The sequence below is a fragment of the Colossoma macropomum genome, unplaced genomic scaffold (assembly GCF_904425465.1).
Source record: "Colossoma macropomum unplaced genomic scaffold, Colossoma_macropomum, whole genome shotgun sequence".
In the NCBI taxonomy this organism is placed as follows: Eukaryota; Metazoa; Chordata; class Actinopteri; order Characiformes; family Serrasalmidae; genus Colossoma; species Colossoma macropomum.
In genome coordinates, this window is record NW_023494802.1 from 25,233,593 (window position 1) to 25,252,623 (window position 19,031).

General features: G+C 39.8%; 1 protein-coding gene across 1 annotated transcript in view; it reads right to left on the minus strand.

Annotated features, from left to right (window-relative positions):
- The window catches only part of plxna1a (plexin A1a), a 326,999-nt gene that overhangs the window by 14,080 nt on the left and 293,888 nt on the right, over positions 1–19,031 (minus strand). Inside the window, 8 exon segments of the mRNA XM_036590727.1 lie at positions 965–1,061; positions 1,417–1,520; positions 2,858–3,017; positions 3,478–3,624; positions 6,942–7,008; positions 8,013–8,269; positions 12,827–12,975; positions 17,372–17,606. Of these exon segments, the coding sequence (XP_036446620.1) occupies positions 965–1,061; positions 1,417–1,520; positions 2,858–3,017; positions 3,478–3,624; positions 6,942–7,008; positions 8,013–8,269; positions 12,827–12,975; positions 17,372–17,606 (1,216 nt within the window).

Genomic DNA, 19,031 nt, shown 5'->3' on the forward strand with positions numbered 1-19,031 from the left:
GGCAGATTTCAGTTAGTTGATCAGTAGTGGTATTATTACTGCACACCTCACCACAATGCTTCTTACTCCTCAGTTCCTTTAATCCAATTTTCCTTTCTGATCTCTTTTCTTTGACTCCCATTTGTGATTTTTTAGTCATGTAGATCCACATACTAGTCATTTCAGCAAACATATTTAGGGAGCTACAGATCAGCCAAATTAACGACAGCAGGTAGAAAAGTTAGATCCACTATGGTAGATCTCCTATAAAACACTATCACATTCCCAATCCCTATCAGACATTGTGGAAATGGTCGTTTTTGTGGGATATAAAATAGCTGTAAAATAAATGATAAAAATGTAACAAAAATAGACATGCTTATTCATTTGGCCGCAGTGCAAATTTAGTGCTTCTCCTCCTACAATTACAGACATTTTAAGACCTTGAATGTCAAAAATTAAATTTAAGATGTTTTAAGATGAACCGCGAATATATCATTGCCATATAAACCTGCAGCTACAGATGCGTTAACCACAGTGGTTTTTATGCCAACAGGAGCCTGACAACAACGATAACGCAAGTTACTGTCCACCGTTTGAGAGCTGGGAGCATTATTCAAGAGACCTGGCACAGCTTTTACTGAAGTCATATAATGGACATTCGCCATTCGGCTGCTATTCTATGGACTCAATATTTGTAATTGCATAGTAATGATATGTACTCACTCTCGATGTGGAGAAATGGCATTACAAGACACTCTTTCCACATAACTGCTCTTTTCTGCCTTTGTGGGACAAAACATTGTTCTTCTCTTTTCAATATTAAACAAATAATTTACAGACAAGTACCAGGAATATCAAAAAGAATCTCATATTTAAGATAAGTGATATGACTCATAAAATTCTTTTATGGTAACTTATTCCCACCACCAACTACCAAAGGACAAGAGAAGCAGAGATTACAAAAAAGAGAAAAAAAACCTACCATATCTGCTGAGCGATTTGGTGAATGTGGAAGAGTTGGAGATGTTGTAGGCTGAGTTCTGTTTTGGTACCAGCGCAATGACTGACCCGTCTGTTACCTGAAATATATTTAATGCAAACATTAAAAACATCAACACTATAACAAGTCTATTCTTTAATCCTCTTATTATTTTAGTGTTTTGCTACCTAATTAAAATGCTGCATTTTATTTCATTTATTATTAGAAAACACTGTATACATTGTGCAAGTGTTTTCCATAGTCATTCTTCAAATAGAAAATTTCAGATAATCAATAAGGTAATTTCAAGGAGTGCTTATTTGTCTGATACATCCTTTGTCTTTGCAGCTACATTCAGCATCACAGTGTCATCATTATTTAACATTAACATTTAACGCAACAAAATGAATGACTGGAGCTAATGAGCAACATATGTAACTGAATGGAAAGCATACCTGATAATGTGCTAATGTGTTCAGTCTTTTCCAGTCATTATCAATTTTAGTAGTAACATCCTCATCCTGCAAAATGATTCTTGCCATTCTGCCTTGCCGCCATTCTGAAACAAGAAAAAGAAGATTGGAACAGTACACACACACACACACACACACACACACATACACACACACAGGAACATACATTTTTACAGCTTTTCTTTGTTAGCTTTTTTTTTCCCCTTTTCATCAGTGTTCAGGACAGAACAGGTATTATCTGGGTGGTGAATAATTCTCTACACTGTAGTGACACTGACATGGTAGTGGCATGTAGGTAGTGGGTGGGTGTGTGTGCTGCTGAATGGATCACACAGCAGTATTGATGGATTTTTTTAACCACTCAGTGTCACTGCTGGGCTTACAACAGTCCGCCAATCAAAAAATCCAGCCATCACCGTCTTGTGGATAGGAACTAACCACAGATGGTGGACTAGAAGATGACTGACACAAACTGTGCAGCAACAGGTGAGCTATTATCTCATGTTTAATTAAGTGGACAGTAAGTGTATATAGGGTTTAAAAACTCCAGCAACTTTGCTTTCTGATCCACTTGTACTAAAGCAACACACACTAACGTGACACTACCATGTCACTGCCACTGCAGTGCTGAGAATGGTCCACCACCCAAATAATAATAATAATACCTGCTCAGAAGTGGTTCTGTGGGGGTCCTAATCACTGGAGAGTTGGGTTAATAGGGGTGAACAAAATAAATAGCAGTGAATAAAATGGGCAATGAGTGTCGGGAGATACTGTGTATACACACACATATTGGCACACCAACACACTAGACAGATTGGACAGACATCAGAATAACCGCTCCAGAGCAAGGAAGCATAAGTACTTGAGGGACAAAGGCTCACGTTGAGCAAAGGCTCTGCAACCTTGAGCAGACCTTGTCCAAAACTCACTCTGTAGTACCCATACTAATAACAAACTTTACTCAAATATTCTCTTTAATGTAGTACTGAAAGCACAGATATGAGGTTTACAGCAGGAGTAGGCCTTCACCATAACTGTGGCTCAAAAGAATGCTTTGTGACTGGAGTGATAACTGATACATGGACACTGGACACAACACATGGCAAACACGGACACACTTCATGTAATGAAGCTCTACAGTCAACATGTAGAGTTCTTTGGAAAACTTTACATACTTGTTATGCTTTAATTCAGTGTTTCTTAACCCAGTCCTCTGGGCCAACGCGCAGGTATACATTTTTGTTCTTACTTAACTCCCATACACCTGCAACAGGTATTCAGTGTTGTCAGTGGCTTGGCTCAATTGTGCTGGGAGCTAGCATATTGTAAAAATGTGACTCTCATCTGGTGGCTCTGAAGACTGGGTTGAGAAACGCTGCTTTAATTTATCCATCTTTTCACACATTTCTGCAGTTCTTACCCAGATCCATGTCCCCAGCTTTGGGTCTTTGAGAGTAGGGACTGCCCTTATAAACAGCATCTAACAGTTTCTCCTTCACCTGGGTGATGGTGTCGCAGTTCAGGCATTTCACTGTCACCTCTGGAGTAGTGTCATTCTCTGGGTTCACACAGTGTAGGGTCTATCAAGATAGACAAATATATCAGTTGCTTGTTTTGTTTGTTAAGTATACCAGAAACACATGCAGATTTAAAAGATCTAGCATATGTTGTCAACCAGGGTGAGGTTCATAAAACAGGGATTCTCAGTAAACTGGATAACTTTAGCCTAACTTTGACTGCCCTCAGAGAAATTCAGCTTTCTAAAATACACTGCAGGCCATGAACTCAAGTTTCAGTTTGTGAACCAAGAACAGTACTTATGAAAGATACAAGCGGTGTCTAAAATAACTGAGTTTTTCTTAGGTTACAGAAGTGTGTAGTAAAACTTTGGGCCCACCGGCAGACCCTGGCCATTTAAGGGTTTGCATGTGTGGATCACAGTATACAGTTCAAGGTGAGGGTGGGGAGGTAGGTCAGTGTAAAAGTGTATATTTACTGTTTGTTTATGTACGTCATGCTGCACTGACACACTGCACTGACCAAGGTCTTGTAGTCGATCTGCTGTCTGATAAGTTTGTCTTCACTAAGGGAGTAGCGCGCCTCTCCTGTGATGGCATCTATGGGGCCTTTCTCCATCTGCTGCTTTATAGCACAGTACAACATAAACAGAGGTTCCCCAGCACACTCCTGTAAAAACACACAGTGAAAAAAAAAAAAAGACAAAGACCTCAGGAACACATGCAAGAAGAGTTTTTGATGGATGCATCTATTTTTATGAATACTAATTACAAGTAAAGACATGTTACATATTAGGCTTTAAGAGAAAGAGAAATCCACCTGTCATTAAATTGTTCACAGGCCTTTATTTGTATTGATTACTTTCATAATAAAAAGTGAAAACAGCCAGAAGTAGGAACATAGCAGCTAAACCTCCCTCTCGAGAGAGGCACAGTGTCCTGCAATCAACGCATTCAAAAACTATCACTGAAATACTATGAGTTAAATTTTAGGTACATAGAGCTAGAGCTGTTTACTTGATGTTCACTGTATTCAAATAATCAAAAGGACTTACCTATCAATACAACCATTAACCTTACTCACAGCTTGGAAAAAGCACTCTTAAAGACAGAGGAAGTACTTAAAACGACAGGGTGGGCCACTGGGGTGCTAATGACAAAGCCCTTGATGAGAAGCAGTGGATGTGGAAACCACTGGTCTAGGTAAAAATTTCCAAAAAAGTTGGGACACAGTTCAAGGTCTCCATGATTTCCAAAAAGAATTTCAATTTTTGATTTGTTGGACCACAGGGCACTTTTCAACTTTGCCTCAGTCCATCTTGAATAAACTCAGCGTTTCTGGATCCTGCTTATATATGATTTCTTTCTTGCATGATAGAGCTTTAACTTGCATTTGCAGATGCAGTGACATATTGTGTTCATACACAGTGGTTTTCGAAAGTGTTCCTGAGCAATTGCAGGGATTCCCACAACAGAATCAGGTCTGTTCTAAATGTGGTGCAGCCCAAAGATCAGGGCAGTCCAATACTGGCTTTTGTCTTGTCCCTTGCATACAGAGATTGCTCCAGTTTATCTATTAATAATATTATGTAGCGTAAATGTTCTTTTGTGCTATTTTATGTTGAGAAACATATTATTCTTGAATTGTTGGCCTATTTGCCCACGCGGTCTTTCAAAGAGTGGTGAACCTATCTTTACTTCTGAAAGACAGCCTCTCTCGGATGCTCTTTTTATATCCAGTCATGTTACTGACCTGTTGCCAATTAACCTAATTAGCTGATTTGCATGTCAGTGAATTCTGTTTTTATTTACATTTGCCACAGTATCCCAACCTTTTTGGGGAAATGGTACACTTTTAGGGACATTATATATATTTAGTGACCTATTATTTTCCACTGTCCTGCATATTTTTGTGTTCTTCCTGCTCTAACAGACCCAACTAATAAGCTAATTATAAAGGCCATGATCATGTCTTTTAATAGGATGAAGTACAATTATTCAAACTGGATGAAGTTGCCAGTCAAGGTGATACATCACTTTTGCAGACCCCCTTTACAGCATGCCTTTCAGAGATCTTATCACTTCAGTACATCTTTACACTTCAGTTTCATTAGAGAGAGAGAGAGAGAGAGATAAAGAGAGAGAGAGAGAGAAAGAGAGACCTAGCAAACGATGAGTCAGACACTACACACGCACAGGGCTGACAGCAGAGAAATATCCTCAAATATAGAGGTAAAAAATAAATTATTGCAGAGTACAGCCTTAAGCAGACCTTGTTCAAAAAGCAATGGCCTGAATGCTAATAAAAACACTATAGTATCTAAACGTTATAGATGACTTACAACGAGCTGTCAACGATGCTTGTGTAATACCGACAAAGTCATCTGAGAGTCAGTATATGTTATGATAGTTTGCAATAACAAGTTTAATGATTTTACTTTCAGATGCTACACTGAGATCAAGCTTAGATATGGGCACAACATTTAGTAAGAGGCTGCTCGCCAAACAAGGTTTATTAAGTCATGTAGTCAACCTACCACTCTTCTTTTGTCCTTGGTTTGCAAAGGATGTTTACTACCCATTAACTGCTGCACAATTTAAATTGGTTGCCAGGACACACAGTGAGTTTACACATATTATGTCTTTATTGCTGTTTGCTGCTATTATTAAACATGGTGTATTAATCAAGTATTTCTCTAATTATATTTCCTGCAGACTAAGAAAGAGGTCTAAGCCTATAGTTATTTGTCATTACTGAATATTACGTAGTTATGCCATGAATTACATTTCTATTCACTTCACATTCTGAGTTAAGAGGTTTACACTTGAGTGTTTTGGTTTTGAAGTCAGGAAAACGAGGACTGAAATCTTAGAATCAGTGTTTACAAAAGAATTTAGAATTTTTATGTCTGTTTCATAAAATTACAAGTGAAAACTAATTCCGATTTTATCTGTCACTGGAGATAAACACGTCTTCTAAAGGTTCAATTTAGGCACATTTTCCTCAAATATTTTAGACAAAAATAATATGCCTTAGCTAGTTAATGTCACAGTTATCAAGCTTATCTCATTCTGAGACTACATTGTTCATAATCATCGTGCACTCAAGTTTGCCTACAATGGCTTTGCTCAGTGTTTGTCACTAAGACAGAAGTAATGTAAAGCAATCTGAATTGTGAAGCTGATAAATTTCAAAAGAACATGAAATTTAAGAATACTTGCACTCACTTTATTGGTTTTGACATAAAAAGTTCTCTTAAACAATTCAAGAATTTTGTCTTCTTTTAACAACATCTACATAATTCTAAATCTATAGTTTTTTTTCAGTTCTCTAACCCAATTGTAAGTCCTAAAGACATAAAAACGTAGTAGCCTCTGCGTTTTCTGTTGATTAAAGTCTTTTCAGTGAGCGCTAAGACTCTGCATGACTGGACTAGAAAGAGAGTGTGGAAGCTTAAGAGAGAGAGTTAGAGTGATAGAAGACAGAAAGAGAGAGGAAAAGGGAGAGTGAGAGAGGAAAAGAAGGAGGCCTCCTACTGCTCAATCATGCACATTGAGTGGAGTCACGGAGAGAAAAGCAGGATATAGGGAGAAATAGAGGGGACTGTCAATAAAAGAACAATGGAAGTAGGAGAGGATGACTGAGAGGTAGTAGAGAAAGCCATGCTGTGAGGAGAGGCTATGCTTCAGAAAGAAAGGAGCTAAAGGGGACTGCTCTATCTTGTACCTCCTCTGACTGACAGCTTGTGCCTCTTTATTTTTCACCATGTCAGAGCCCTGCTGAAAGTGTTCTTACTTTTAACTCCTGTGCTGAAAGTGGTGTGTGCATGTGTATTTGAAGAAATCTGAGAGAAAGAAAACAGTTTGCTCATTTTGACTTTGAAGATACTTGTAGTTATCACTGAAACAGTAAAATTTCAGCATATTGTGCTCATATATTTCCGCTCAGCATTGTGCACTGGGGATTGTGTGTGTATATTCAGTTACCTTCAGGAATTTGTACAAGAGGAAGGTGAACCAATTTGTAAGCATCTTCTCAGCCACAGATTCCGTCCTAAGAAAGAGATATACACAGAGAAATGGTACATGAACACAAAATCTTACAAAATCTCAATTAGTAGAATATTATGTCCTGTGAAGAACAAATGTACAGCTGTTTTTTTAACAAACCAATCTTCATTAAATCCATAGTATTACAGTAATTGGGCAACTTCTTTGATTAAAGGTCAACCTGTTGCTGACCCCTAAATGTTCTCTCAGAAGGGGAGTAATTAAAGCTTGCAGTAATTAATAGACTTTTATGCTCTTAATTCATCTGTGGCTGGTAAAGGTAAAGGAGCGCAAATACTTTTGCACTTCTCCATTTCCTCCCTGCCTCCCTGAGGAGTGGCAGAAGCCATTTCTTCTCTTCAGTAATGCACCCATCAAGAGTTACTAACTCCCTTTACTCCCCTGCATAAAAGGCAATTATTAAGTCATATTCTCACATCAGTTTTAAATCAGACTGATGTAGAAACCCAGAATTCTAAAGGGTTCACAAACATTCTAGCACAACTGCAGCATTTAGGACAGATCAGAGAGTCTTGCACAGTGAGGGTTCACCATGGACATCTTTTCTATTCTACTAAGTATAATCTGAATTCAATAAAAACACAAAAAAACTCTTCCGTGCTAAACAGGAAATACAAGAAAAAATGCTTGTAAATCAGAAGTTCTTAGCACCTTCAACACTTTGTTGGACTCCCTCTGTGTCAGCACTTTTTTCAGTCTCTTTCAATGATTGGCAGTGGGTATTCTCAGATATTCATTCAAGGCTTTATAACAACTTCACAAAGCCAAGAGAGATTGGGAACAAAACATCAGTTTTGTGTTTGTATTTTCTCTCACACTTTAAGCAGCAGCTTGACACGGCTCTTAAATACATGTCTCTGTGTGGGTTGGTGGGACGGCGTGATCATATTGTTTGACTGTATGCAAAATCTCTCATAAATGCAGAGTAGTACTCTGGTGTGATTCTTGAGCAAATGCGTCTGTGTGTATACAGGAATATTCTTATACCTGCGGAGCAGCAGTTTGGGGTGATTTTTGCTCTCCAGGTTCTTGTCTATAAGATCTGAGAGTAGTTGCTTGAGCACTCCTGTAGCATACTCCATCTCCCCCTGCAGAGCAGTCATGACGAGGGATGCCACGTTGCCACGGTCACGCATGGAAAAGGAGCGCTGAGCCTCCAGAGTGCGGATAAATGTCAGTAGGAAGTGCCTCTTGGTCAGGAGCTGACCGAACAGTGTCAGAGCCTTCTCCACATTTGCTTGCACCTGAGAACACAGCGCAAAGCAAGTCACAGTTGAAATTACACTGACAATAAATGTAGCTGAATCTTGGTTCTAAGACGTATAAACCAGATAATGGTAGTTGTATCATGACTCTGCCAGTGACTCAGAAATCGATCTTGTTTGGTGTAAGCATCTGCATTCTAACTAGCTTTTATGTTCAGGTGCATCTGTACAAGTACATAAAAAAATGTGGGGAAGAAAAAAAATGGATTTTGGTCAATGCCAAGAATAGCCAAGGGAAATCTTATAGCCACACATTTCAGAAGAGCTAATCTCTTCTGCAGCACTGAATGGTTATTGTCTTGTTTATGAGGTCTTTTCTTCTAGTAGAACATGTAAGTTTGTGGTGGTAAGACTGAGAACAGTTTCTTTTCATTGTCAAAATTGACAGGGTTTGGCAACTTGGTATCTAAGTCTCAAATTTGGAAGAAATTAAAATATCTATAACAGACATTTAAAAACATTAATACAAAGGGGATGTAGAAACAAGACAACCGTTTTCCATGATTTTTGTTTTTTTTCCCTTCATTTAGTATTATTTTTTTTACCTGGAAGATGGCATTCTCTTGCATCTCCCCTCAAATTGAGGTCTACTTGTACTTGGAACGATAAACCTTTTATTCAAACTAAAGATGGCCCAATCAGTGTTTTTGGGGCTGATATCGATCGTCAATCCCCTTTCAGTATGATTGGCTGATACCAATCGAGAGTGGGGCTGGATGCCACATTTAAAGGCGCAGAATTCTCAACAGCAAAAAAAAAAAAAATACACCTTTCCCTTCATTTGTTCCCTCAGAAGCTCTGCTCCCCAAATTCATGGTGACGTGTTTGAGAAAGAAGGAAAAAACAGAAAAGGAAAGGACAGCAAAGAAAGAGGCAGCAGGAAGCAGTTTTCAACTCCACACCAAGGGGTGAAATGTAGCAACACATTCTTCTTCAACGACCCACTATACCTATACTTTAGTCAGCCCTTCAATCTCTAAAAAACCTGAGAACAAACCAAGAACAACGCAAAGTTTTGCAGAGGTACATTTAAAATCAGCACCTTGGAAGCAGTACCTTACAGTCTAACAACAGACTTCCACTGTATTTTTGTAACATGCCTCTCACATACCACATTATTTAACAAAGGGTTTTTCCAACAACAGTCTAATAAAAAGTCTTGATTCTTCTTTGCTGAGCTGAATGAAATTTGCTGCCTCTTGGGAAGGCCTATAGTACTGTAGGTTGCTTTAGGGAGGGAAGCTACACAAAGCAATAAAAGTATGAGCCGAACATACAGTCACTTAATTATGCCAGGGACCTGGGAGCAAATTCAGGGAAAACCATTAAAACACATGTCCAGATGACTCTCGGGTGGATATAGACCACTGTAGTCATGTCGTCATTTTGTAGTCGGCCCCATGCTCTTATGTCCATATTAGGAACTCTGCATCTAAGCTCCATCCTCTATCGCACTCTGTGTTCAGAACCCGATACATTTCGTCCTATGAACACTCTTCTTTCGAATACCACTGGATCCTCTGAATTACGAGGTCAGTAAAGAGTTGAAATATGAATATTGCTACATGTAAGCTAATGCTATTGTGCACTGTATTCACATCATTAGACTGGCAGCCTCCTTAAGGACGTTTTGTCAGTGTACATTTCCATGTGCAGACTGAAGGCAGATGAAAAGAAGTCTATCACACTGTAGCGGGACAAGGCCTCAAAAGCACCTAATTTCCCACTTACCGTAAGACACAGGTATTTTAATTAAATTCAAGTGAGGGCTTGACCATGGTCCAGGGACCAAATTGAAGTTTTTCATATGCACACTGTGACAGAGATGACTATAATAAAGGGTTATTTATTGATAGAGGTATATAAACACAAAGCAATCGATTACAAAGGTATATAGGTGCTAAATATTGGATTACTAGTTATGGAAAGAAACCAGAGATATTGAATATACTGAACAAGAGTACTAAGATTAGCTGATTTTCCAAATTATGTGGCTTTTGAGCAGCAAGCAGAACAACCCTAACACTAGTGTAAAGCTGGCCTAAGTGTCAATAAAGAAAAGCAAAATCACAGTACGACTGAGGCCACAAAGGGCAGTGCGAGTGAATCTACGACCTGGATGCCTCAGAGCTGCGGTGATGCCCGTGTCGCATTGAGGGGAAGAGAGGCCGCTGTTGGCATGGGCTGGAGCGGGGTCCGCAGGTCAAAGGTCAAAGCTGCTGGACACCTCAGAGCCGTGTTGATGCGCGTGCCACGTTGAGGAAGAGAAGCCGCTGCTCACACAGTCTAGGAAGGGTCTGCAGGTCAAAGGCAAGGCCGCTACAGGTGCAAGCCCTTGGTCAATGCTTTGGACTGGACCCCACTGGCAAGGCAGGCTTCCGGCGACGCTTGGCGGCCTCTCCGGTGAGGAGCGCAGATCTTCTTCTTGGTGATGGAGGCAGGCGGTGGTCGGAGCAGGCTCTGGATTTCAGCCAGCACTGTTTTGCCTCTGTTTCTGTTCTAAAACTAGGTTCTGAGCGGCCTATCGTTGGCAATTAGACTTTCAAAATAGATTGACGAAACTTGAAAAACATACGCAGCTAGATGCAGCTCTTCAATAGTCTAACCTTACAGTTACAACACTTTAAGATTACTGAGTAAATGAAACAAAACGGATTAAGATACAAGACAAACAACTAACATTTAAGATCTGCAGAACTTAGCTAAAGTGCAAAACGAGGAGAACGGGCTTCTCTACTTGGAGTTTCGTTAAGGTTACATGTTGGCTGTCTCGCTCCCTTCAGGGCCAACTTTCCCTGTCTTTGTGTTTCTTCTTCTCGTTCTCTCCCCTGTTTCTCTTTCTTGCTGGCTTTAAAGAAAGAACTTTGAGGGGTGGAGCTAAGGCAGAGCTAAGGCAGGGAAAAGGTTTTGGTGGGTTTGTTAGGTTACCTATAATGAATATGCAATTTCTTTGAATGCTGCTCAAGTGTCACATAATCCTTTGGAGATTCTGGGTGTGGTTACACTTAAGTCAAAGAAGCATGCAATTTCACATATAAAACATTATTGTTTCCATAGTGACTATTGCAAATGACTATGGAGCTTACAGATCATTATCCCTTAACGTTAACCATGATATGGTTACATACAATAAGTCGAATCCTTAACCATTCTAGTCATATAAGAAGTAGGAACTACTTAGACAAAGAATTAACTTGTTAAGACAATTTCGAGGTTATACGTCACATTACTATTTCTAAACAATGCTTACATGAACGGTTACATAATAAAAGTGAGTACGTAATCATCAATAATTCTGTAGATATGTTGGGAGAAACTCTATGATTAAAGTGTACAAACTTTAGAATCCTGCTTCTAATAACACTACAAGAAGACTTGCAAGAAAAGCAGATATATAAGATTAACAGTGATCACGAAATACATGGGTTGTTTCTCAAACAAAAGAAAAAGAAAAATTATATAATGGGTGAAATGAATATAGTTGTGAATGATCAAAGATCAATACAATAACCTAGATCAGTGAGGAAGGGTTACAATTCAAGAATCAAAATAACTACTAGAATATAAAAGAATATAGTGTAGAAAGTTAGGTATTAATTCCCTTTGGCAGGGATTAATCAATTCACGCCTGACAAGGCAACATGTTAACAGTAACAGAGGTGTTCTTCACAGTTTGATAAAGGAAAGGCATTTGATTGATACTTGATTAAAGATCACATTGTGAATAATTTGCCAGAAAGCAAGGCTCTCAGGAGCCTAGCCTCTGCACAGACCCCAAATTTATGATACTGAAGGAATGCACTTAAGAGTATCTGGCCACACCGAGGGGTCTGCTCAGGGATTTGTGAGGTCTCAACAGTGCCCTCACCCAGAGTTGATTGGTGGGCCATGTTTGGCCTTTGTTTTAGATAAGATGTCTCTCTTTGTGGGGGAAGGTGAGATGTATGGGTGTCAGAGACAAGGAAAGGAATTTTCAAAAGTCACAATTTATCAGTATGGGGGCTGTGAGACATGTCTTTAGCAGTCAGCCATAAATTTACTATTGGTCCTTCTAAACATCCTGCCGCATGCAGATGCAGATCTCACTTTTATTTAACACAGGGTGTGATTTTCCGAGGTGATTTTCCAAAAGCTCCTAATATGGGCATAATGAGGACTACAGAATGATGCACAACTACAGTGGTCTACGATCTACTAATCAGACGCTTTTGCACAAACTTAGGGACACCATGCCAGCTTGAGCACACACAGTCATTAAGCAAAAGAAGGACATACAAAATACTAAGAAATTCTGAAATTCATGTAAATATTCAAAGATTAAATTTTTCACTCGAATTATTATGCTGATGATATGTGCAATATAAACATATTATATAACCACTAGATGGCATTAAATAAAAATAAAATGCAAGGCTCTGTGTCAAATAAAACCTGAGTAAAAGCTGGGTGTTATGTACCTGTGCTCATTTTGCATTTTATTCTGCTGTCAGTGTCAGGAGTCAGAGTCAGTTATCATTTTATCAGTGATGTACTGACCCGTACCTCCATCTCCTTGAGCACTGGGTGGTCCTCAATGCCAGGGAAGAGCACTCTCATGGCATAGGTCCTATAGTCCAGGAAAGGTATTCCAGCTCCATCCAACTCTTGAGTCAGTTCATGGATATCTGTTTGGAGTTCTGCAAATGCTGCAGGTCACAGAGGAGAGGACAGAAGATTCATTATGATTGCAAAATTTAACTTGGGTTGGTTTTCTAAGAATGTGGAATCAGAAAGATCACTGTGAGATGCTGTGCATAATGAATAAAGTCACAGTTAGGTTCTTCTGAACCTTAGAGGAATGCAACAAATGCTTTGTGTACACAGTTTAAAAAGATAACCTTTAAGATAATTACCATGTGCCTGACATTGACTAAAACAGAGTAGCTTATTCAGGTAACAAGAACAAAGTTGTGTCTGTCAATCTGTTAATGTGTAACCAGGTTTGGTGTGCTTTCCAAAAGAGCAGGAGGGAAAAGAGGTGGGGAGAAAAAGTTCACGAGAAAAGAAAGTCAATTAATTACATAAATAGGTAATTAATAAAGGAGCAGAGCATGTCATGCATAATTTCCTTCAGCTGTTGTTCCTCTGTGTTGTCCACTGGGATGCTAAAAGTGGAGAAGTAAGATCCATCTCTGTATGTGGAATTTTCTTCTTGAAAGTACTACACAGATATTATTCATAATGAAATGAGCCCAATGGGAGCAGTTTCCTCAAATAGTGTGAAATGTCTGACAATTTCTTGAAATGTCTGACAATTTAATAAATACATCATGGCTTGCCATTCAGTCTCACTGCTGATTTTTGAGAATGTTTGGAGAAAAAGGCAATGTGAAATATTGAAGGTCTTTGTATTGTAGTGGTCAAAACATTTCCCCACTAGCTTCAACATGTTCAGCACATAAAATGCACATCTTACTATAGTACTTGTGCACAAATGTATTTGCTTTAACATTTTCTTACTATTGTAAAGCAGAGCACTGAAGCCAATTTATCTCCCCACTAAGCAGTCCCAGTATCTAAACTGGCACTGGATCACTCACTAATTAGCCATTGGTCATGTCAGTTTCTGGCTTGTTACAGTAGTTGCTAGAGTTTAAAGGACATTTATAGAGCAGCATGCTGTACTTGAAAAAGGGCAAGGTCTGGGTAAATGAAGCCATCTGAGAAAAAAAGCCAAGTGGATTAATATTTATTACACTATATGAGAATTAGATATAGGTCAAATATAGTCTTAAATATTCTGAATTTTAGAAGTAGTTCAGGTCCCAGCAAGTCACTGCCTACCCTTTTAACTTCTTCAACTGCAGCTGTGTTTCTTAGTGATCTCATTGTGGACTACTTTTACACGTGATGGGGTCATGACCAGGAAGGTCAGTGGGCCTAAGATACTGGCCTACCAAATATCCCAGATCAAAACCTTATCACATGGATGTTTATGTCAGCATTATACAACAGGCCCCACACTTCCAAAAAAAGAGATGGTACTTTTGAGATATTTCATTTTCCTTCTCTTCATAATTCAGCCATCACCAAAATATGCTGGGGATTCCAGAACTTGCAAATTAAGGAAATGGGTCAAATAAAGCTCCATTTTAGGTGTTAACTTTGTCTTCAGGACAAAATGGGAAGCACTGTTTTCTTTTACCCGTTTTCTTTATTACAACACTGTGATGTTGATGTGAACAGGACTACTATTACTGGTGGAGCTCCGAGTTCTGAAAGATATAGAGGGTAATTCGCAATAGAATTATTAATTAGAAGACTTGTAAAAGCTACAGACAGATTCACACTGAATTTAAACATAAAGGAATGGATCTTTCTAAAGAGCTCACTGAATTAGAGCGTGCGACTGTAATAGGACGCCACTTTTGCAACAAGTCAGTTTGCAAAATTTTTTCCCTTCTAGATATTCCATGATTAACTGTAAGTGGTATTATTAAAAAGTGGAAGCATTTAGGAAACAGAGCAACTCAGCTATGAAGTGGCAGACCATGTAAAGTTGCAGAGTGGGGTCGCTGAGTGCTTCAACGCTCTGCTGACTCTGCTGAGTTCCAGTCTCACTCTGACATTAACATCAGCACAAAAACTGTGCACTGGGAGCCTCATGGCATGGGTTTCCATGGCCGCGCAGCTGCATGCAAGCCTTATATTACCAAGCACAATGGCAAGTGTCCGACGGAGTGGTGTAAAACATGCTGCCACTGGACTCTGGAGCAGTGGAATCGTATTCTGCGGAGTCACGAATCACGCTTCTGTCTGGCAGCCTGATGGACGAGTGTGAATTTGGTAAATGCTAGGAGAACGTTACCTGCCTGACTGCATTGTTTTTCAGGGACTGGCCAAGGCCCCTTAGTTCCAGTGAAGGGAACTCTTAATGCTTCCGCATATCAAGATATTTTGGACAATTGTATGCTTCCAACTTTGTGGGTTTGGGGAACGCCCTTTTCTGTTCCAGCATGACTGTGCCCCAGTGCATAAAGCAAGGCCCATAATGGCATGCCTGGGTGAGTTTGGTGTGGAAGAACTTGAGTGGTCAGACCCCTGACCTCAACCCCATCAAACAGATTTGGGATGAACCAAAACGGAGATTGCAAGCCAGGCCCTCTCGTCCAACATCAGTGTCTGACCTCACAAACGCTCTTCTGGATGAATGGGCAAAAATTCCCACAGACACACTCCAAAATCTTATAGAAAGCTTCCCAGAAGAGTGGAAGCTGTTATAGCTGCAAAGGGGGGACCAACTCCACATTTTTTTTTTCTTATATAGGTCCCTCCTGTCTCTATATTTTCTGTATATTTTGTATATATTTAATATGTTTCAGTTTCAGTATTTTCTTTGTATTTTTATTTTTACTTGTTTACTTTGTGTAGATTGATTACATGTGCCTCACCACAAGCATTGCAAGGCATGAATGTCCTGACATGCTGTGCAAATGACAAATAAACTTGAAACTTAATGCCTATGGATTTAGAATGTGATGTCTTAAAAGCTCCTGTAGGTGTAATGTGTAGGTGTCCCAATACTTTTGTCAATATACTGTAAGTGATGTGAAATGATAAGTGAAATTTGCTTTAAAGTTATATAAGGCACGAGTATATGTGCTTTCTTGAATTGCCATTCTATGAATTTTTATGAATTACACTACTTACAGAACTCTTTATTAGCACCTCACATTTCTACCTTCGCAGATATCAGACTTAAAAAAGGAGACAAATGTTAACTCTGTAGTGAGCATCACCATCTGGTTGAACCAAAGTCACTCTTATTTACAAGAACTCTCCACATTACCCAAACTAAAAGCTTTGGCTCCACAAAGTCTGAGGTAAAAGCCATAAAACAGGATTAAGTTGTCTAACAAGTTTTACAGCTTAAAAGGAAGTTACCCTGGGACCAAGCATGGACACCACTGGAGGTTATCAACCTTCTGCCTCAAAAGGCACTCCAGGCAGCCATAAAACCCTGCCTGGAACAATCCCAAATTGTCACCATTCAACAGGGTTCATTCCAAGAAGTCTGGAGACCCCAAAAACTAGGTTGTTATGAGAATCTATAACAAAGTTAGCCCTATTTAGATTTTATTAACAATTTAGATATGGAGCCACAGCACCCCCAGGTGGTGAGAATGAGACACAACACACTGCCACTGTAAGGACATTTGCTTATAAAGAAAAGAACCCAAGAAAACTTGTTGCATTGTCTGCTTGATTATCAATTTATATAATCTGTAAGCAATACTACTTGTCTTATTAGTCTTATTGTTATATATTATACTTATATTGTTATGCTACAAAAGAGATGTAGTTAGTTAAATTAGTATCACCAGCCTGATTGCAATCTAAACCTTGTCAGTGGAGTTAGAGCAGTTCTGACACCACAGAGACCCAGCATCGCACCCAGAGCCACGCACTAATCTGTGAGCAGACTGACCATCGAAAGGCTGCCCAGGCTTCACCCTCAAGCAGCCCTGAGAGGCCTCTGCCCAGTCGCTGACTGAAACAGAGCGCGTCTGCATGCTGACGCAATCTCCGACCAGCGAGGAGATGAACCAACGCGTGAGCTCCAGCCTTTGATTGAGCCGGTCCAGAGACAGCCCCTCCTGAAGTCAGTTCCCTCAACTCCAACGTAAGCTGGCTCCTTCAATTTATTTAATAAGAAAACTCTTAATAGATCTATCTACCCATATAGTTATTCCAGTCCATACTTAGGTTAATTCTCTAGAGGCTCTTTCACATCTAAGTTTCGAGGTGCTTCCCAAGAACCACACTGCCTCATACTATTTAGCTGTGAATCACTTTACTTGAGCTGTCTGTTTCTTTTGACTTTAATTTTTATTTGTTTTATTTTCTGTTGTTTATCATTGAAAGTAGTCTAGATGTAGTTTGATATTTAGCCAATAAATATTTATTGAAGCATCCTTGGTGCAAGCATTTCTCTCTCTTGATCTTCAAATAAATCCGGTTAACCTAAACCCTTGTCTAAGGTTCTAGCAATAATAACACTAAATTGCAAAACCCACTACAACTCTGACAACAGCAAAATACCTTCTTTGCACTCTAGAGCCACTCTGGACTCTAAATTGTCCATTTGTAGCTGAAGCCGTCTGAGAGTGCGGTCAGCGTCTCGGGACTTGCGTTTATATGCGATGAGAACAGCGATGATCACCAGCAGGAGAAGCCCTCCTCCTCCTCCAATTCCAATGATTGCAGGTAAGGTGAGGAGGCTGTCTGAGTAAATGTGTAGCGAGCCTGGGGAGTACTCAAACCCTCCCACCCGGATCTGTGACAGATACACAAGTCAGAAAAGATGGGTTACTGATGATTTACATACCACTGTTAAACCTGTGATATTGACAAAGCTAATTACTTGGCAAATAATTTTAAAGAGTAAACATTCACCCTCTCAACATGAAACATGATGTTAAGTCTTTAGATTAGTTTTTCACACACAAACATCAACATCACATCAAGTAAGCACTGAGGAGAAGGGCTGACAGAGCAAGAAAACCACAGGCAAGTTTCCCTGAATCATTCTATAAGGGTTTGCCATATTGACAAAGCAGCTGCATGACTGATAGAGCATACAACAAATGCCCAACACACACACTTACACAAGAAAACTCCCACAGATGATTCCCCTTGCCAGTCGCCTACTAGGTCATGGCTGTATGTAGGTCATTTTCCCCAGGGAGAGAGCACAGCTGTGTCCCTTCTCTGTGGTCCTGCCTGACAGTACCCCACCACCCATCCCACACACAGAAGAAAGCACCAAGAGATAATTCTATTTTTGAACTAGTGAATTTCAAAGAACAGAATAACTGTAAGCACCTACATTTTTACATTTCCTCAAAATGTAATGTGACATTTACTTGTGGCCTCACAAAATAAAAAAGGAGGGTAAATATGAAGTATTTTTCCCTCTAACTATTCTGGACACTTGGAGAGCCATCATATCAAATGATACACAACTTACTGACAGAACACACCTACAAGACACAAATGTCACTGTGGAGGAGGGGGTGTGGTTGAGCATCACATGCAAGACAGAGAGCGAGCCTCACTGAACTAAACTAAGAAGCTGAGAAGATTCACCTGTGTTTCTGCCAGCTTTCTTATAGCCATGTATTTTCTCAGCAGAAGGAATTGGGGGAAACAAACAAACAAAAAAATAGACTCAAGACTGAAAAATCCCTCACTCCTCCCAGCCTCTCAAAGATCATCACAGTGGTTCCAAAACCTGGAAAGTGCGGAAAACTTCGCCATTGAGTCCTCACCGCTTAGAGAAATTGTTAAAGCGCTCTCCCTGTCCTGCAGCAGACCCAACATCAGGCTTACCTAGATTTCTAGAGGGAAAACCAGGCCCACTTCAGGCCCCTGGCCAAGGGCCAAGAGGTGGACAGGAAGCTTATGCGGAGCTTGTTGACAGCAACCGGTACTCCAGCTCCATCTCGAAAATGACTCCCCAGGATGACCCAGAAGCACTTGTGGAGCTCTTCAATTGAGTGGCGGAAGACTGAAGGTGGCCAAAGAAGGCTGGGAGGAGTGAGAAGCAGGGCGTGGAGACAGAGATTTCTTTTTTTTTTTTACAACAACACGAATGACTCAGTTTACAAAATTTAAGGGTACGTTCACATGGACTTTTCAGTCTTGAGTCTTTTTTTCCCCCTTCCTTCTGTGTCTCCATTTATCTTCTCTCTCTGGGCCA